The 20459-nt window shown below is 37.1% G+C and overlaps 1 protein-coding gene across 2 annotated transcripts; it reads right to left on the bottom strand.

Annotated features, from left to right (window-relative positions):
- Window positions 1–714: 714 nt before the first annotated feature.
- LOC123231107 (ribosomal L1 domain-containing protein 1-like) lies at window positions 715–16130 on the bottom strand. 2 transcript variants are annotated; one of them, XM_044657336.1, is made up of 9 exons: window positions 16052–16130; window positions 14185–14324; window positions 9663–9801; window positions 9264–9412; window positions 9074–9175; window positions 3989–4082; window positions 3796–3900; window positions 2679–2867; window positions 715–1867 (listed from the first exon to the last, which is right to left on the bottom strand). In XM_044657336.1, the coding sequence occupies exons 1-9, from the start codon at window positions 16103–16105 to the stop codon at window positions 1658–1660; spliced, it is 1182 nt and encodes a 393-aa protein (XP_044513271.1). In that variant the 5' UTR covers window positions 16106–16130; the 3' UTR covers window positions 715–1657. The 2 variants fall into 2 exon arrangements, with proteins under 2 accessions (XP_044513271.1, XP_044513272.1); XM_044657337.1 differs by having other exon boundaries at window positions 2721–2867.
- Between the last annotated feature and the right edge of the window lie 4329 nt (window positions 16131–20459).

Raw genomic sequence — 20459 nt, 5'->3', positions numbered from 1 at the left:
TAGTTCTTCCTCTGAATGTGGATAGTGTTCTTTCTCATAGGTCCCTCATAGTTGTCCTGGATTACTGCATTGCTACTAATAGAGAAGTCCATTACATTGGATTGTATCACAGTGTATCTGTTTCTTTGTACAATGTTCTTCTGGTTCTGCTCCTTTCACTCTGCATCAATTCCTGGAGGTCATTCCAGTTCACATGGAATTTCTCCAGTTCATTATTCCTTTGAGCACAATAGTATTCCATCACCAACAAATACCACAATTTGTTCAGCCATTCCACAATTGAAGGGCATTCCCTCATTTTCCAGTTTTTTGCAACCACAAAGAGTGCAGCTATAAATATTTTTGTACAAGTCTTTCTCCTTATGATCGCTTTGGGGCATAAACCTAGCAGCAATATGGCTGGAACAAAGGGCAGACAGTCTTTTACTGCCCTTTGGGCATAGTTCCAAATTAGATGCTAGGATTATTAATGAGAATGACCTGGGAAGGTGCCCTATAATGGGGAGAATACTCATTATGATACTTCTAAGGCAAAAGAATGTAGAGTAAATCCATTCCACATTCTTCAATATGATTAGAAGGCCTACTGCTTATTAAAATGTCAATGGGAAACAATACCCAAATGCAACTTAAACACTTTTTAAAATGTTTATTTAAAAGCAGTAAAGTTTAAGACAAAAAAAGCAAACTATAAGCACATTACATTGACTAGAAATATAGTGCTATACCCACAAGGCTTCTGAAACTCCAAAGAGATTATAGCAACCGTCTGAACTTTATAGCATTTCTTTCATTATTTTGAACATTTATTTTGTTGCCTATATTTCAAACTATGCCTAATTAAGAAGTTATTCTTGGGTAGAAATTCTTAAAAGTGATCTATTAGTTTCTGGGATCAGTAAGTGAAAGGGTAGAGTAATGAAATGAATACACATAAATTTCCTTTTCTGTCTTTTGTTTCAATCAAAAACAGAAAGCTCTGAGAAGGCAAATACAATGAATTTTAACTATGTTTAAAAAAAAAGATTCTGGGGTACTAGACCTAATCAATTCTGAATTTTCTAATGCTACAGCTAACCTACTTATGGGTTGAGGACCTGTTCGGCTATAAGAAAGGAGTAAGGGATAGGAGAAAGGAAAAATTCTTTAAAAAGGAAAGGTTGTTTTTTTGCCATCATTAACCTTTTATCAATTCACTGCTTACCTTGAGTGAATAATTTGACTCATTTTAAGCTATTAATAAAGGAAATAAATGCAATAAATCTGACAAAACAGTTCAAGCCATGAGGCTTAAGTTAACATTTACAGCAAAACAATAAAGCAGACCTATTTTAAACACAGGAGTAAGACTGGCTCAGGAACAAATGCTACATCAGAATAAGGGAACTGAAACACAGATAAGACACTGAAATACATTTATTTTTTTCACTGTGTGAAGTAAATAGAAAAACAAGTAAAAATAAATTTTATTTTAAAAGTCCTTCAGAATATATTTAGGTTGACTTGGGAATGACTTGCTTTGTTCTGCTTTTATCTTAGTGTTTGAGGAGCTTTGGGAGTTGATTTCATAATTTTCCCTATTTTATTGTGAGTAGTAAATGACTTGCATTTTGGCTTCTTGGGAGTCTTCTCTAGGGCTCTGACCTCTAGGGAAGAATTACTTTTCTTCTGGGCTTTCTTGGGGATGGGTCCTTGGCTTCTTATCTTTGCCAGCATCTGGAGTAGTCTTCAACTCTGTGGAACTTTTGTTAACCTGTTTTGCAGTCTCCAGAGCCATGGAAGCTTTTCTCTTTTTACCAGGAGTTTTAGCTTGTGGTGTTTCAGGGCTGAGGTTCTCTCCTGTACACTCCTCAAATAGAGCTACTTTCTGAAGGTGATAAACAGAAAGATCATCTAATTAAGCATTTGTAATAAACAAGTAGTTTCCATCCTTCAACGAGAGTAGGAATGTTGTGATTCTTTTACCACAGGAGGCAAAGGACAGGGCCATATTGGGCAAGTGGCTAGTCATAAGATTTAAACAGAAATTCTGCTTCTGCACTTGTTTGATCTGTAACAGCTTGATGTCTCATTTCCTCATCCTTAAAAATAAACCTCCACACAGTAATGAATATTATATATAAATGAATTGATATTTTAAAACATAGGAAAGTCTTCTGAAGAAAGAGCCAAGTAATAGGGAAGCACAAGGGCCTTAGTCTCTTTACCTCAGCCCACCTGATGCCTAAGGGGTCAGAGTATAAAAGGGTCCATTTAAAGTGCTGTTTCTATATGCAGGAAGGGCCTGGAACTGTTACAGAGGAGGCTAAGGAGGCTATAATTTGATCTATAACCTAGAAATCACCAGGGAGCCGAAATTGTATAACTTCAGCAGTGCTCCAAGGCAGAAAGACCACATCTAAAAGGTGATCCCACAGAATCATTTTAGGAAAGTGTTTGAAGTTCTGATGATTTCACTGCTAATAATCAAGGCTTCTATAAAAATGGCTAATGTTTAATAGAACTGTAATAAAAAACATGAATTCATGCCCAATGAAAAACTTTTTTATGGAATATTCTTCATCATATTATAGGCCTTTCTTATCAATGTATTTTTTTACTTAAAAATCTTGCAGAGAAAAATTTCTTTTGAATAAATATATATGCTTGTGTGTTTTTTTTTAAAGCAACAAGATTACCTCTAGACACTTTTGAGGAGATGTTCCTTGAATTGGAAATACCTGTGGAATCTCATTCTTTGATGAGTAAGGCTCTGCTTTGCTCTCCTTTGCAGGTTCAAGCTTATAACCACCTAAACCACATTCACTTTCAGACCTCACTGCAGTCTGGGCAGGCTTGGAGGCCACTTTTTTACTTTGTTTCTGATTCTACCAATAAAAACAAGCAAAATTTTAGTTTTGAGCATTTCTGTTTCAAAATTCATCTTATTCTAAAGTATTGCTCTAGAAATCTTTAAATTTTATGGCAATTAGGAATTATGCAGAGGATATTCCCAAACCTAACCCCAATTAATTTCAACATCCTCTGACAGAAATAATAACCTCTTTCACTGTATTAATTTGTAGGAATACTAATAAGCTCAACTACTATAATTCACACATCTATCACTTTATTCACAATAGCCTGATCAAGACCTATATCTTGGGGGCAGCTAGGTGGCTTAGTAGATCAAAAGCCAGGCCCAGAGCCGGTAAATCCTGGGTTCAAATCTGGCCTCAGACACTTCCTAGCTGAGTGGCCCTGGGCAAGTCACTTAACCCTCATTGCCTAGCCCCAATTGGTTCCAAGACAGAAGGTAAGGGTTTAAAAAAAAAAGGCATATAATAAAGATGAGAAAACCAACCCTGGGTGGGTCAATAACCTGTTATAGTGACATGGCCAGTGAAAGTCAGGGTTTGAGCTCACTGAGGTTTCTTCTGAGGCCAAGATAGATGCTTATGAAAGATGCTTACCCCAGGCTACCTTAATAAGAAAAAAAAGGTGAAGGACCTCTGATCACCCACAAAGTAGAAAGCTATCATTAACTCAAAAGGCAGTGACATTTCTAGTCTAATACGGTCTTTACATTAGCTATCAACTTCCAAACCGACTTGATCCTTGTAAGAAAAACAAATATCTCACACAGATGTGATAGCACGGACACAAAAGTATCTTAAAACAATGCAAAAACTGGCAATTCCAACTACAATGCCAAAGATGTATATCTGGTTGTTTCCTATCCCAGAGTTAAGGGCATTAAAATTTTGCAGTTTTATATCACCTATATTTAAGCCTAACTCTTGATCTAAGACTTACCTCACTTTTCTGAGGAGAATCCAAATGGGAGTCAAATGAAGGAAAGATTGGAATGGAAAGAGATTTTTCAGTTTTCAGGTGTAGAAATTTTACACTATCCCACTTCTGTAAATAAAGGAAAATACAAAATTGCATGCCATCCTAAGAATATCCTCTCACACAGATAAAAACTGGCACAACTAAAGCACAATACCTCTGGCAACTTTTCTGAAAGCACGTCTATAGCAGCAACAATATTTTCCACTAGGTGATCTACAGGCATTCCAATGTGACCCACACGTGTTGTACTGAAATTAAAGAAATATTTATTATGTTACCTCCTATTTCTAGTCCTGACTCTCTATCCACTGAGCCACCTATTTATGCATAAAAATTTAAATGATTTTTCCTAGGCCATTAAAAAAAAAAGAGGAAAATCATTAGGTACATGAACTAAATGAACAAAGACATGAACTAAATCTAATATTTTGTGAATTACTTGGAATAGGCAATAATTTTCCTACAGTTTCATTTCTACTCAGGCATGTGTACTTCTACTAATAACAGGCTAACTTATTCTGTCTTACCTTGACCAGTTTAAAGCACATTTATCTCATTAAAACCTTGCCTAAGCAACAAACGTCCTGAAAATCAAAATGTACTAGAGACACCAATGATTCTATAAGGCATGAAGAAGTAGTAGTAATAATAATAATAACCAGTATTTATATGGTGCTAACTATATCAGACACCATGCTAAGGACTTTAAAATATCATGTATTCCTCATGACAATGCTGGGAGGTAGGTGCTATTATTATCCCCATTTTACAGATGAGGAAATGGAGGCAAACAGATTAAATGACTTGCCCAGACTCACACACCTATTATCTAATGTTATAAGTAAATAATCCCTGGGATGTTGGACCTCAAACTATTATTGATAAGCTGTTATAAGTAACTAAAGTTATAAGGGGTTAAACTATTTCCAGGTGGTGGAAGGATGGCTGGAAGCAGTTTGATACAACCTATTTATTTCTAGTTGAGGTAGGGAAAGGAAATAGGAAGTAGGAATATGATAGGAATAAAATAGGGAATCTCTTAACATTCCTAAATAATCCCCACCCCCCCCAAAAAAATCTAGACTGCTATGTTTGCAGCTTCTTTGTGTCCTCCAAGGTGTACCTGACTTAAACTACACTTAGCTATCTTAAATAATAATTTTCTATCTAACTAAGCTATGCTAATTTGTAAAATCTTCTTTAACCTTCTTCAATTAATATAAACAATCAAACGGTTAGAATAACTGTCAGAATCTCCTAGCTATGGGAGTCCGCTGGGTGGCTCAGTGGATTGAGAGTCAGGCCCAGAGACGGGAGTTCCTGGGTTCAAATCTGGCCTCAGACATTTCCTAGCTGTGTGACCCTGGGCAAGTCACTTAACCTACATTACCTAGCCCTTACCACTCTTCTGCCTTAGATCCAATACCTAGAATTGATTCTAAGAAGGAAGGTAAGGGTTTAAAAAAAAAAAGAAAGAAAGAAAGAAAGAGAATCTTCTCACTGAGAAAAACTAATGCACATCCTTCTTCCAAGTCAGAAAGTGGACAGATTCTCTCTCTGGCAGCTTCTTTCCCCACAGAAACTGGGAAAGAAAACCTCCTCAGTGAATAAAAAAACTCTCTCTTTCTCCACTCACAACTCTCAAAGTCATATATAATCTTCTATTAACTCCAACCACTGCCCACTGTCATAGATGAGAGCTCAAAATAGCTACACCTGTTCCCTGAGACTGCCAGAAAAACATGGGGTTCAGAATTTCTTTTTTCATTGGGTTTTATGCTTTTCCCTTAAAGGGCCAGAAGCTAGCTCTCTCTCTATTCCTCCCTCTTAAAGGGGACAGTGTAAAAGTCACAAACCCTTTCTCTGACCTAAAAATCCCTGCTCCTAATAAGGCAGGATAAACTAAATAAATCCTTATCACAATACTAATGCCAGACTTGGAACTCAGTTCTTCCTTTGATCTAGGCCCAGTGCTCTAACCACTATGCAATGTAGTGCCCTCTATTGAAACAAGCCATGTAGTGCCCTCTATTGAAACAAAGTCAAAAGACTGGGGGAAAAAAACAAAACAGAAAAAAATGTTATCTCATAGCAAAACAGATCATGGAGAAAAAACTTTAAAAATCACTAGACTACCTAAAATTATGACCAAAAGAAGAAACTCAAAATCCCATTTCAAGAGATCTAAAAGAGAAAACTGCCTGAATCTCTTATAACCAGAGAACAATGTGAAAATTTATTAATCACCTCCTGAAAGAAACTCTTCAATGAGAAAGCTCAGTAACATTTTAGTCATTTTAGCCAAAATTCAGATTCCAGGTCAAAGAAAAAAAATGCTACAAATACCAGAAAGAAAGAAGTCAGGACTACATGATTCAAGAAGCCACCACTAGAAAGCTGTTAAGAACTTGGAATACTATATTGCAGAAGGCTAAGGATATAGGCTACCAGAGAATAATTTACTCAACAAAACTGAGTATAACCACATGGGAAAAAAATGGACTTTTAATGAAACAGAGGACTTCTAAGCATTCCTGATGAAAAAGACTAAAGCTGAATAAAACTAAAAAATTCAAACATGGGAGAGAAGAGAAACATATAAAAAGTTAATCATGAATGAAAAATGATAAACTCTTTATGTTCTGTTATGGTGAAATTATACAAATGTCCCCTCCGAACATCATTATCACTGGGGTCATAAGAGGGAGCACAATTAGATAAGGCCTTGAAGGGGTTCTGTTAATGTCTTCATGATATTATTTTTTAAAATTTTTTTACATGGTTATGATCCATGTTTTCTCCTTCCCCTCATCCCTGCCTATTCCTGGAGTTAACAAGCAATTCTACTGGGATATACATATATATATTATCATTCAAATCCATTTTGATATTATTCATTTTAATGAGATTAAAAGAATAGAAAAAGAGAGAGAAGGTGCATAGGGGTATACTAGGTAGGGGAAGGGCAAAGGTTTGGAAAAATTAACTCATAATTTGAGTGAGCAAGTAGAAGTCTATACACAGAAAGAAGGAGTAGGGGAAGTATCTGATATCTCATTGGAGCTGATCAAGAGAGAATACACACACATAACTGGGTGCAGACATACATTTCAATCAACAGAGAAGTAGGCAGGAAAGGGAAAGAGAAATGGACAAATTAAAGGAAAAGTAGACTAAGGGAAGGATTAGAACTGAGAAAACAAACAAAAGCTCCACTAGAAAAGATGTAAAAAATATTTATAGGCCTTTTCAGGTGGAAAAGTATTAGAATCTGAAGAGGTATCCACAGATTGGAGACTAGCAGAATGGGTGGCAAAACATGGATATAATGAAGTGATACTGTGTAATAAGAAATGATGAAAGTGATGATTTCAGAGAACCCTTCAGACTTTGTATGAACTGATGTAAAAAAAAGACAACAGAACCAGGAGAACAATTTGGATAGTGACAACAATACTGTAGAAAAAAAATAGCTTTTAAAAATTTAGGACTCTAACCAGTCTAATAACTAAACATGATTCCAGAAGGTTAATGCTACCTACCATGATTCCAGAAGGTTAATGCTACCTACCCTCCTGACAGAGGTGAGAGGCTCAGTGTACAGAATAAGACATATATTTATTTTTTGCAGATTTGATCAACATAGAAATCTGGTTAGATTGTTTATAAAAATTTGCAATCATCCTCAGTCTTCAAAAAAAAGGAAGAAAAAGAATAACTGTAGGTTGCTTGTAATCAAAGTTTGACCTAGAAAAATGAACTCTTTTTTTTTAAAGGCATCCTGAATGTTAGATGTGAAAAGGGTGTGATTTTATGCTGAAAATTTTAAAAATATAAGACCTATACAAAATTGGATAAAATAAGTGACAGAAAAAGGAAACAATATATGACAAACTTTCCAAGTTATAAAAGTAGTAAATTTTAATGTATAAGACAATGAATTTAATTTTGTTCTGTCCAAAGTAATTCTCATACCACTGTAGCTGAGGCTGCTACACCAACCAAATCATTTAATCACCCAAAAAACAGTCAACTCCTAATCAGTTAAGCTACTAGATGAAAACATCGGCACAGATCTAATCTAAATGAACTATATCTATCTCCAAAGCAGCATATTCTTAGGCTTCTAGATCATCTTTTTAGACCTACATGAGAAGAAATCTCAGGGTTTACCAAATCCAATGCTCCCATTTTACGGAAGAAGAAATTAACAGCCAGAATGGTTAAGAGGTGTTTCAGGTAGTAAGAGACAACACCAGGTGCCCTCACTCCAAATCTAGTGCCATTTCCATTATTCCATGGATATGAAAGGAAGCAACAAAACCACTGACTTGATAACTTGTTAGTTTCTCACTTAATAAGGCAGCATTATAAAGTATGAGTCGGGGCAACTAGGTGGCTCAGTGGATAGAAAGCCAGGCCCAGAGACAAGAGGTCCTGGGTTCAAATATGACTTTAGACACTGCCTAGCTGTGTGACCGTGAACAAGTCACTTAATTTCAATTGCCTAGCCTTACTGCTCTTCTGTCTTAAAACTTCTACTTAGTATCAAGTCTAAGACAGCAAGTAAAAGTAAAAAAAAAAAAAAATACATCAGTCAGATCTCCTCTCTGCCTAAACTTACTACTTGTACCATGTTTATTAAAATGAATTTCAGGCATAATAGGTGACAAGGTCAAAAGAAAAAAATATTCTTTGGATAAGACGGAAAGCTGGATCATTGAGAAATAAATGTATTCATCCATAAAAAAGAGACAAAAAGCCAAATATTAAAGTATTCTTTTCCTTTTTTAAAACCCTTACCTTCTGTCTTTGAATCAATATAGCCATTCAGCTGCCCCAGGTATTCTTTTCAAAGTGACACAAATAAACATTTTCAATGAACACTTAGATTACACTAAGCAAAAAATTCTAACCATGAGAGAAGACAAGATGGTACAGTGGAAAGAGCTCTGAATTTGGAGTCAGAAGACTTTAGTTCAAATAGCTACTCTGCAACTTACCAGTATGTGACTTTGGGTACTTTCTACCCCTCAAATTCCTCCTCTGTGAAATGAGGGGGTAGGAGTAGATGATCCAAGGTCCTTTCCCACTTCTGACCTATGAACTACAGATGCAGTTAAAGTGGGACAACAACTCTAAGGAGTAGTTTCTCTTGTCAATTTGGAGAAATACTCCCCCCCATAAAAATTTTTGCAAGATAGTTTGACACAAAACGAACCAACAAACTGTTACTTACTTGAGACTGCCTTGATTAGTGACAGTTAATGTAGTTCCCTGGACAATTCTATTGATGTGTTGTGACAAATTTCGATGAGAGAGGTTTACTGCTAAAGGTACTCTATAAACCAAACCAAACCAAAACATTATCATTTCATTTGAGGGAGGCCAGCAATGATTGAACAGTTCACTAAGGACAAGCAACTTACTTCTTTCTTCGAACAAAAAGCTTTCCCAAGTGTGAGAATAAAAGTCGTGTAATCCTTTGATCAGCAAGGAAAAGGTCAAAACTACTCACAAGGCGCCGCATGGTTTTATAAGTTTTAAATTGACGTTTTAATCTTGTGAAAGGGATAATCTAGGAAGTAGAAAAATAGATGAATAATTTGAAAAAGAACTTTAGTTGGGGAAGGTCAGAGCCAATATGGCAGAGTAAAAGCAGGATTCACCTAAGCTCTCCCAAATTTCCTTCTAGTCAACTTTAAAACAGTTCAACACAATGTCCCTCAAAAAGGAATCAATAAACATAATTTCTTATCATTTAAACTACTTTAGAAACTTTTACACGTGCACCTCTGAAGCCTTAGAAAACATTCACTTTCCTTTACCTCAGTAATACTTGTAATCCCCTTCTTTTGAAATAGCTGCTTATAGAAAATTTCTGTTTCTTCTGAAGTTAAATTGGGGTCATCCTTGGTAAATAAACAAATGTCTTTTGAATCAGGTCTGATACCATGTGGCAAAGGTCTGTAAAAATAAAAGAGCCCTGGTGAAAAGTCCTAGCAACTAGTCAATAAATAGGCCAGATGATAACCCCTTGGGTCTGAAAGAATACAAAATAAAATTGAGTTGTTTTTTACTCAAAAAAGATTTTCATTAAAGATATTTCACTAAGCAAATATTGACAAGTACTCAGTAACAAAAAAATATATTTTTCATTGGTGTAAGAAAACAAAATTTAAAAACCAATAACACAGCTACAATTAAACCTAAGCCACCAACAGTCTTTGGGAGGAATAAACAAAACATGCGACCAAACTGTTCAAAATTCATGTAAGTATAATTTAAAAAACAGCTTCTAAACTTTTTGGGGAGTTATAGATTTTTTTGGTAGTCAGTTTTCAAAGTATTAGTTCACAAGTTCACAAAACCTGGGAAACTAATGGATGTTTGGTGGGGATTAGCACTGATCAGAACCTTTTGGAGAGGATTTTGAACTATGCCTAAAGAACTATAAAAGCTTATATACCTTTTGACTCAGCAATACCACTACTAAATCTATATTCCCAATAGATCAAAGAAAAAGGAGTAAGTCCTATATATACAAAAATATTTATAGGAGCTCTTTTTGTGGAAGCAAAGAATTGGAAATTGAAGGGATGTCCATCAATTGAGGGAATGACTCAAAAAGTTGTGGTATATAATTATGATGGAATATTATTATGCTCTAAGAAATGAAGAGCAAGATGCTTTCAAAAAACTTGAGAAGACTTACATGAACTGATGCAAAGTGAAGGAAGCAGAGCCAGGAGATCATTATATGTAGTAACAGCAATACTGGAGGATGATCAACTGTGAATGACATAGCTATTCTCAGCAATACAATGTTCCAAGACAATTCCAAAGGACACATGGTGAAAAGTGCTATCCATCTCCAGAGAAAGAACTGATGGATTCTGCATGCAGATTGAAGCATACTTTTTAAAAACTTTTTTTTTGGTCTGTATTCTCTTTTGCAACATGGCTAATGGAAATGTTTTGCATGACTAAACATGCATAATCTACATAAAAGTACTTGTCTTTTTAAGGATAAGATAGGGGAAGGGAAGGAAGAAATTTAAAACTTGAAAATTATAAAAAGTGATTGTTAAGCAGGCAGCTAGGTGGCTCAGTGGATTGAGAGGCAGGCCCAGAGAGGGAAGGTCCTGGGTTCTAATCTGGCCTCAGATACTTCCTAGCTATAGGACCCTGGGCAAGTCACTTAACCCCCATTGCCTAGCCCTTACTGCTCTTCTGCCTTAAAACCAATACACAGTATTGATTATAAGATGGAAGGTAAGGGTTTTAAAAAAAAAGAATGTTTTTATTTTATTTTTTCTCATCTCATGTAGAAATAATTTTTAACAATCATTTTTTTTAAATCCTTACTTTCCATCTTATAATCAATACTGTGCATTGGTTCTAAGGCAAAAAAGCAGTAAGGGCTAGGCAATGGAGGTTAGTGACTTGCCCAGGGTCACACAGAAATAAAAACATTCTTAAAAACAACAACAAATAAACAAATTCACAACCACCAGGTTGAGAATTCCTGACTTAAAGTGACCAGAATGTTTTTTTGTCACACTTAATGGTTAGGATCTCTGCTTAGAGAAGCCAAGAAAAAGTTTTAGTTGGCAATATGGTATACTGCACAATAGAGATGTATATTATGATTATTCAAGATGGGGAAAAAAATCTACTCAAAGTTGAAATTTGCTCATAGGCTATCTAATTCGTTTATTGAACACTTACATTGTATGTAGTACTGAACATTTAAAAGAATTTAAGATATAATACTTGCCTTCTAAGAACTTGCAATCTATAATACAAGGTGATTTATGTTAAATGACAAATAAGAGTAAGTACAATAATTATTCAGGTGAGTTCAAATTGGGAAATGAGTTGAATTCTGGGGTCATCAGGGAAGGCCTCTTATAAATAGGTGACATAAACTGGGCTGTGAAGGAAGGAAATGAATAATGGGTGGAAAGGGAAGGAGATTTTTCTCATAAGAAAAATAGTATGAACAAAGGGACAGAAGTGCAATGGTTTTTCAGGGAGGGATCAATAATTTTCTTGGGTAGAATATTAAGACAGGAATAGTTAAAAGCCATTGCTCTAGAACCGTAAGGGACCTCAGATGTCATTTAGTCCAACCCTCTCATTTATAAATGGATGACCAAGGTTAAAGTAGTCAACAAACATTTCCTTAGCACTTAACTATGATGTGCCAAACATTATGCTAAGCACTGGGGATAGAGAGGTAAAGCAAAAACAATCCTTGTCCTCCAGCTTACATTCTACTGAGAGAGACAACATGGATATCAACAGGTACATGCAAGATACCTAGAAAGTAGGAGGTCAACATTAGAAGGGAAGGTACTGGAACTAGAGGAGACTATGAAAAGCCTTTGCCAAAAGGTAGTGTTTGAGCTGAAACATGAAGAACACAAGGGGCTCAAAGAGACTGTTGAGGCAAAACATTCAAGGTAAGTAGCCAGCCTGTGAAAAAGAATAGAGATGGGAGATGAAAGGCTGTGGGAGAGGAGGTATAACAAGAGGGCTATTATAGCTGAACTACAGTTTGTAAAGGGGAATAATGTGTCAGAAGAGACTAAAAGAAGTAGGAATGGGCCAGATTGTGAATAGCTTTAAATGCTACAAGGAAGAATTTATATTTGAACTTAAAGAGAACTACTTGAATTTATACTAAGTGTGTTTGTGTGGAAGGTGACAAGATCAGACCCATGATTTAGGAAAATTTGCTAATAGCTAAATGGAAGATAAATTGGACTAAGGGAGTGATGTTGCCATCTTTTAGAGACAGAGTGCCATGCCCTGCCCCCTTCAGAGACAGAGTACCGTGCCCCACCCCTCCTTACCCCAGACAGGGGAGGGAGGAAGCACTCCCATTGGGCTACTGGGCAGAGGGGTGGGTGATGAGGGGTTAAGAGTGGAGAAGGGGAGGAGAAAGGCCTGTGTTCTGCTCCCCTCCAGTTCTGCTGCCTGTGAGTTGCCCACCTTATCCACTGTGTGCTCCCATTGGGCTGCTGAGCAGAGGGGCTGGTGATGTGAAACAATGTGGTCAGGCATGGTGGAGAGGGAGAGGGAAGCAGCTCTGCCAGAGTCCCTCCACCTTTCTAGTAACTAAATTGAGGAAGGGTGGGGAAGGATTGGAGGGGAGGGTGACTCTCGTGCCCACAGAGAGCACTCTGTATGCCGTCTTTGGCACCTGTGCCACAGGCTCACCATCACCAGAGGAAGGAAACCTGAAGCAGGGAGCCCAATAAGAAGGCTATTGTACTAGTCCAAGAAAGGTGTTGTGACGGTCTTTACTAGAGAAGAGTGGTGGCTATGTAAGTGGAGAGAAGGGAACAGATGTAAGAGATCTGTGGAGGTAGAAACAAGATCTCTCAGGTGCATGGGTATAGTCCAAGATAACTCCATGGTTTCAAATTTAGGTGAGGAAAATGATGGTGCCCTTGTTCTGCCATAACATCATATATGTTTCTAAAAATTACTGTACTATGCAAAAATGCACACACACAAAAACAAGACTTATGAAATTCCCCAAAGCTTCCTTAGTAACACATTAAAAAGAGACGAGAAATTAATAGAAGTGGCATAACAGTTTTATATATGTTAAATAGTTAAGACATATATAAATTCTGCAATAAAAAGTGGTGGTATGCATGGCTTAGGCTGCTGCTCAGTTTACACCTTGCACTGTAGTTCTTATGGAGGTTAGTCTGGCAGAGTCAACAGCTACTGGTAAAAGGGTCTCCTTGGCAGGCAGCAACAACTCCAAGACACAAAAGCTGGGGTGGGGCACAGGATTTCTGGAAGTGTTGCAGCTTATGAGTTATTATCACAATGGCTGTTTTCTTATTATTGTTTGCAGATGAAATTGTATATAAGAAAATTAAATCTGAATTATGTTCAAATTATTCCCTAATATATCAATTCCATGGGAACAGATTCATGTTTTCCAAACAAGAATTATAGCAGCTCAAGCATTATGGAAGCTCAAAAGAGAGGTAGACTGAGAGGGGAGAGAAGACTGCTTTGGACATTTTGATTTTGAAATACCTAAAAGATAATTCAAATGATCAAAAGCTCTGACTCTTCCAAGTAAAAGAAGAGTTACCTTGAGTCAGTAGCTTAACCTCTTTGTCCTGAAGTTTCCCAGAGGAATTATGATATGAGTGTGATAATATAAAGATATAAGCCTCTTGTTAACTATAAAACACCATACGTGTGTAATCTTTTATTACTGAAACTGTCAGGTAATAGATAATAAAAAACACTTAAAGGTATAAAGAAACAAAGTATTTAAAATCAATGGCACACTGAGAACTTAGAAAAGCTTACATTCTGATTTCTTTTCCTTCTGGGGGAATTTTCCATAAAGTCACCAATAAAAACATATTTTCATCCTCACTCATAAGCATTGGATTAGCATTTGGCTTATTTTTTCTGTATCTCAACAAATCTTCTGTTGCTTTTTTAATCTGAAAAGCAAAGATACAAAAATGTGTAAATTTGGTTCAGTTATATGATTCAACATTAGATTAATTTCTTTCTTCCAATACATTCCTTTGGGGGGGGCAGGTCCTCAATTTTAACATTTGTCATATAATTTCAGAATTAACAAATCCTTAGATGTCATGTAATTCATTTCAATTAAGTATCTATTATGTACTCCAAAAGCACCTAAGCATTTGGTAAGTGTTCCTTAATTTCACAGACTACAATTCATCTATGCCCTCTCATCCTCAGCAATTTTTGACCATGTTCTTCCATAGAACTTGTATAAAAAAACACAACAAAGTTTGGGCTGTATCTGTCCCCAAGAATTTGGGGGCCCTTACAAAAGCAATAACTTAATAAATGGTCATTGAATAATTGAAACTTGACACATTTAGGGAGTCTTTAAAGGTATCTCATAATGGAAATTTTTACCCCTCTCTTCATCTCAAAGTAGTAGTAATAAAGTAGTAATTAAATAGTAACACCAAACCAAGTTCAACCCAACATTTATTAGTTCCTATTAAGCACTGTACTAGACACAGAAGTAAAAGGGTGAAAAATTACATAGTATTGACTTATATGCAAACAAGTAAAAACAAAGTAGAATTTGGGAAAAGGTGAAAGATTTTTTAAAAAATAGAATTTGAAAAGGAATAGTTTATAGTAGAGGCAGGCCTTGATACTAGAAAAAGCCTTTGACAGAGATGAAAAGCAAGTGCATTTCAGGTCTTGGGGAATGCTTTTGCCAATGTAGAACTGTAGTACATCCTAAAATTTGAAGTGCTTAATTAATATCCAAATAGAAATGTCTAGCGTGTATCTGGGATATCTAAACCTCAATTCAGGGGAGAGATATTGATACTGGATACATTTTAGAATCATCTGTACCATTGTTTTTCAGTCATGTCTGACAATCCTTGACCCCATCTGAAGTTTTCTTGGCAAAGACAACGGACTGATTTGCCATTTCCTTTTCCAGCTCATTTTCCAGGCGAGGAAATAGAGGCAAACAAGGTTAAGTGACTTGCCCAAGATCACACAGGTACTAAGTACGAGGCCCCATTTGAATTCAGGTCCTTCTTACTCAAAGCCCAGTGTTCTATCCCCTAAATCACTTAGCTGCCTGGAATGGATGACCCAGAAAACGAAAAGAAACTTGTTAAAATGGGAGAGCTGGGTCAAAGAAGTTGGAAGACTATCCAGGAGATGGTCAGATGTCAAAAGTTGAGATGAGCCAAGTCCAATTACCCCCTGGCCTCAAGTTCTACCCTAAACCGGCTACCTCCAGGAGATGCATTAATAGCTTTGGTCAGGCCAAGCATTACACGCCTGGTCGCAGCCCAAAGCACCGCGCCGGTTCTCTAGTGATTTTAGGCCACAGTAACAGAGATGGTGAAAAGGGAGATAACACTATCCGAGCCTGAGAGGGACAGCCCACCGCGGGCTCTGGTTCCCTTCCCTTTAGGCCACGACATGTGGCGGACCTAGGAAACGAACGTCTTCTCCAGGAGTCACTTCAAAAACTCTGACCCGGCCTCAAAACGCCACAGGGGCTCCGTGGCTCCGGGCCTGGGCCTGAGCAGCCCCCGTTCGCATCTCATCCTCAGTCTTCGGTCTTACTCCGGCGGCTGCGGCCTATTTCAGCCTCTACCCCCAGCTTCGTCACCCAACTGTAGGCCGGACGCATAGATGCCCAGCCCACTCCTACCTCCTCGTGTGACACGAGCTGAGGCTTTGTCTTTTCATCAGCCAGACCACCCATTTTCCTAGATTGCAATAGACCCTGAATCTACATAGAAGGGTTGGAGGTAGGCAGCCTCGCTGCGCGCAGGCGCAATCCTCATTTCCGGATCCCCGAGAAGGATGCCGGAAATGATGTTGAAGTCAACCTTCTCAACTTTCGTTGAGATGTTAAATCCGGAAGTTGCTCTGTGTTGGCTGCGCTTGCGCGAATGTTGATTGGTTTGGTTCTGTTCTGTTTAGTTAGGCAAGTTTGTGGAGGAGAACCTATCTGAGTTGTCGCTAACGTTGGGATTCAGGGATTCACACCACCTGGCAGCCCAAACCGATAACTCTTCGGTGTTTCGTGGTTGAGCTTCCTGCTGCGCAGCGTTTACCTGCCTCTTTAGCCTAGGAGAAGTCCTGAAGACGCCCCCGGGGGCGGACAGGAGCCGGTGGTGATCTTAGCCTGTGTCACCCCATGAACTGCTAGAGTTGCCTCCGAATCATCTCACCTCATAGGGGCCTGGATGTCCCCAGATTTTTCCCCTCTTCCTGGGACCTTTGGGACTGAATGGTAACTCTCTAGGATCATAGATTTAGAACTGGCTTTTAGGTCATCGAGGCCAGACCTCTTCATTTTACATATAAGGATACTAAGGCTCAGAGAGGTTAAAAGACTCGTTCAGATTCATGCAATCGTCTGACGGAGGGTTCGAACCTATTTCTTCCTGATTCCAAGTCCTATTCTCTATGTGTTACATTATACTGCCTTTGTTGGGGCAGTATAAGTAGATTTGGAGTGAGAGGACGTGAGTTCCAATCTCAGATCTTCTACTCAGTATCTGTGGGGCCTTAGGTAAGGTGGCTAAAGGAATTGGACTAGATGACTTTTAAGGTTTCTTCCAGCCATGTCCATGATGTTTTAAAAGTCTTATGTTCTATAACTCTGTCACTGCCTTTTTCATCTCTAGGATGGTAACAAAAGTTTTTTCTTCTTCCTTGCTTTGATGATAGCATTGTCGATCTAGTGTAATTGCATTTTCCTCTTAAATTGGGGTTTGAGGGGAGAGGGGATGGGGAGTCATATCAAGTAAGCGTAGGCATAAAGTGAACTGGTTTTAGACGTCCTTGAAACTTTGCTTAATTGGAGCATTTTTTGTGAGCCATAAACCAATCTCAACCCCTCCTTACTTTAGTTAATGATCATCATCTCAGAATCCCATGCTCCTAATCTTGGAGACATTCCTGATTCCTCCCTCACTCTACACATCCAATCACTTACCAGGCTCTTTCACTCCCCCTGCAATCATCTCCCTGGAACACTGAAATAGCCTCAGAAGCAACTTGAATGTGCACTTAATACTTCTGCCACAGATAAGAATAGGGACTGGACCTTTCATTTCAATGGTATAAGGAATTCCTGTTGAGAAAACTATCATTTGGATTAGCACCATTTTATGGGAGTAGAGAGTTGCCTAAAACCCTGAGTAGTTAAGTGACTTGCCCAGGGCCACACAGCCTGTAGGCACCTGAAGTGGCTCTTGAACAGATTTTTCTTGGCTTTAAGGTTAACTCTCCATTAAGTCAGCCACACTGCCTCTCTTGATGCCTTGACTGTTCTGATCATGGCTCATTACTTAACTGTTGGTGATTTTTCCATTGCTTTCAAAATAAAAAATATAAACTCCTGACTGGCATTTAGTTTTCTCAATCTGAATCTATTTTATATCTGTCTAAGATTAATTCATACTATACCCAATCTATTCAATCCAGTTTATTAACCACCTATTGAAGGCCCTGAGCTAGGGGCAAGGAGAACAAATACAATAAAACCTGACCTCAAGGAGTTTATAGGATATTTCCAGTCACCTTCACATATTCCTTATTTTAGTTAAACTAAACTTATTCATTCTTTTTTTTAAGCCCTTACCTTCCATCTTAGAATCAATGCTACTTATTGATTCTAAGGCAGAAGAGTGGTAAGGGCTAGGCAATGGGGATTAAGTGACTTGCCCAAGGTCATACAGCTAGGAAGTGTCAGAGATCACATTTGAACCCATGACAGAATCCTGTCTCTGGGCCTGGCTTTCAGTATACTGAGTCACCCGGCTGCCTCCAACTATTCATTTTAATTCCAGTCCTGCTATCTGAATCTTTCTGCTTTTGTTTATTCTTTTCCCTATACATGGAATATATACTTTTTTGCCCTCATTTGGGGAAGGCCCAACTCAGTTTCTATCTCTATTAAGAAACAGAATCATTCTACCTGGTTGAAGAAGTACAAGTAAGCAAATATTACTATCACTCATAATATATATTGCAAACAATATCTTACCTCCAATTTTTCTTAGAATTTTGCCTGAATCTTTATTTTGCACTCATCTTGCTCTTACTTGTATAATAGTTATTTTAGGTACTTGTCTTTTCCTTTCAGCCCAGAGGCTCAGGATATTTCTATGTGGTAGAAAGACATGGAATATAACTCCTTTTGAAGAATTGAACATGAGTATCACTTAAGAGAGAAATGGAGAAGGGCATGGTTGGTGTAAGCAGAATGCTATAACCAATGAGGAACTCTGAAAAACAAGAGTAAAAGATATCAAGGAATTATGATAGGAAGAGTACATGGGCTGGTTATATGAAAGAAGTATAAGTAGCAGACAGCCAAATTATTTCATTGATATATCAGGCAAAGGAGAGGAAAGCCTCTGGCACATTGGGCAGACCACATGGGAAACTTATGGGGTCATATGAATGAGTCCCACAGGACGAATGGGTATGGACGGGCTGCAATTGTCATTACTGGAAGAAACTCTGAAGTTGATGAAATCATAGATCTCTTTAAGTAGCTTTTAGTAGATATGTGAATGTGCACATATATGTGTATAACTATATATATATATATGTGTGTGTGTGTGTATGTATATATATATATACATATATGTATATATATATACACACTGAGAAAAATTCTAATTTAAGAAAGTAATAACACTCCATATCTCCTTTCTGTACTTTTTCTTCTATGCATTTAAAAATATTTTTCTATTTTTTGTGTGTGTAAATATCACTAACTACTAACTTACCTCTCCCTCCAATAGAATCTCTCCTTTTTAACAAATATGTATAATCCAGAAAAAAACAAGTCAATACATTGGCCATGTCCAAGAATGCATATCTTCTTGTGCAACTCTCCGCCATTCTTAGTCAAGAAGTGGAAGGTATGTTCATCATCAATGTCTTGAAGCCATTATTTTTCATTGCTTTAATCAGAATTTTGAAATCTTGTTGTCATAAATCTTGTTACCAAAGGCAGAGGAATACATTCTAGATGTCAAAAAATTAAGGTTACAGTTTAAAAATGTTAATAACTAAAATATAACAATTGTGCCAGAAACAAAATATGCAATTAAAAAAGTGCAGCACAGGGAAAGCTTAAGGATAAAAGAGGGTTATTAGAAACCTATTCTATATTTAGATAGTGAAAGTCAGGGATAAGAGGGAATCTGAAAAAAAAATGTTCAGAATGTGGATCTTTTGTTATATATTCTCCTCTGAACCTACCATAACCTTCTCTCCCCAAAACAATTAAGTAAAATAATAAAAGAATGATTGTGGCTGATAACATAGGTACTCGACATTATTCTTCTATTTCTTGATAGAGAATTGTATGTTTTATAAGTTAGTACTAGTGTTACCCAGTGATTTTGATCTAATTTTTTTTGTCATTTAAAAATAATTTACATCAGTGGAGAAATTGTTATTCTTCTGGTTCTTCTTTGTTCACTTCATACAAATCTTTTCATATTTCATTTGCTGAGGCAAAGGAATGTTCCTTTATTACATTCATAAGTCACAATTTGTTCTGCCATTCCACAATTATTGGGTACATAAAACTGAATATTTTGTGCCAATAGGGCTTTTTTTTTTTGTCAATAACCTTCTTGGGATATAAACCCAATAATGGAAGTTTTTGGCTGTGGAGTGTGAAAAATTTTGCAACTTTTTTTGCATAATTTCAAAAAATTTTCTAAGATACTTTGACTAATTCACAATTCCACCAGGAGTGAATTTTAATGTGCCTTCATGCTTGAAGATTATCTAGACCTTGCCTGGGTCACAAGTAAGCAATAAAAATGACCTGTCCTGTTTGGTCCTGTTTGGGAGTGTGAGTTCTTTAAGAATCAGGAGGACAATGAGCTGAAGAAGGAAAGGGGGAAATGGATATATGAAGTAAATATTAAAAAATCATATTATAAAAATTAGAGAAGAGAGATAAAATAATATTCACAACAATCACTAGGTAGTGAATGCTTAACTAAAGAGAGGTGATCATAAAAGATAAAATATATAATTTTGGTTACACAAAACTGAAATGCTTTTTCACAAAGAAA

This window comes from Gracilinanus agilis, chromosome 1 (assembly GCF_016433145.1).
Source record: "Gracilinanus agilis isolate LMUSP501 chromosome 1, AgileGrace, whole genome shotgun sequence".
Lineage (NCBI taxonomy): Eukaryota > Metazoa > Chordata > Mammalia > Didelphimorphia > Didelphidae > Gracilinanus > Gracilinanus agilis.
This window is presented reverse-complemented; position numbering and strand designations above follow the sequence as displayed.

Coding starts and splice junctions, on each gene's coding strand:
- LOC123231107 (XM_044657336.1), bottom strand. CDS start 16,105: ATGGGTGGTCTGGCTGATGAAAAGACAAAGCCTCAGCTCGTGTCACAC. Junction 9,802..14,184: donor GAAGGAAAAGAAATCAGAAT/GTAAGCTTTTCT, acceptor TTATTTTTACAG/ACCTTTGCCACATGGTATCA. Junction 9,413..9,662: donor GGATTACAAGTATTACTGAG/GTAAAGGAAAGT, acceptor TCTACTTCCTAG/ATTATCCCTTTCACAAGATT.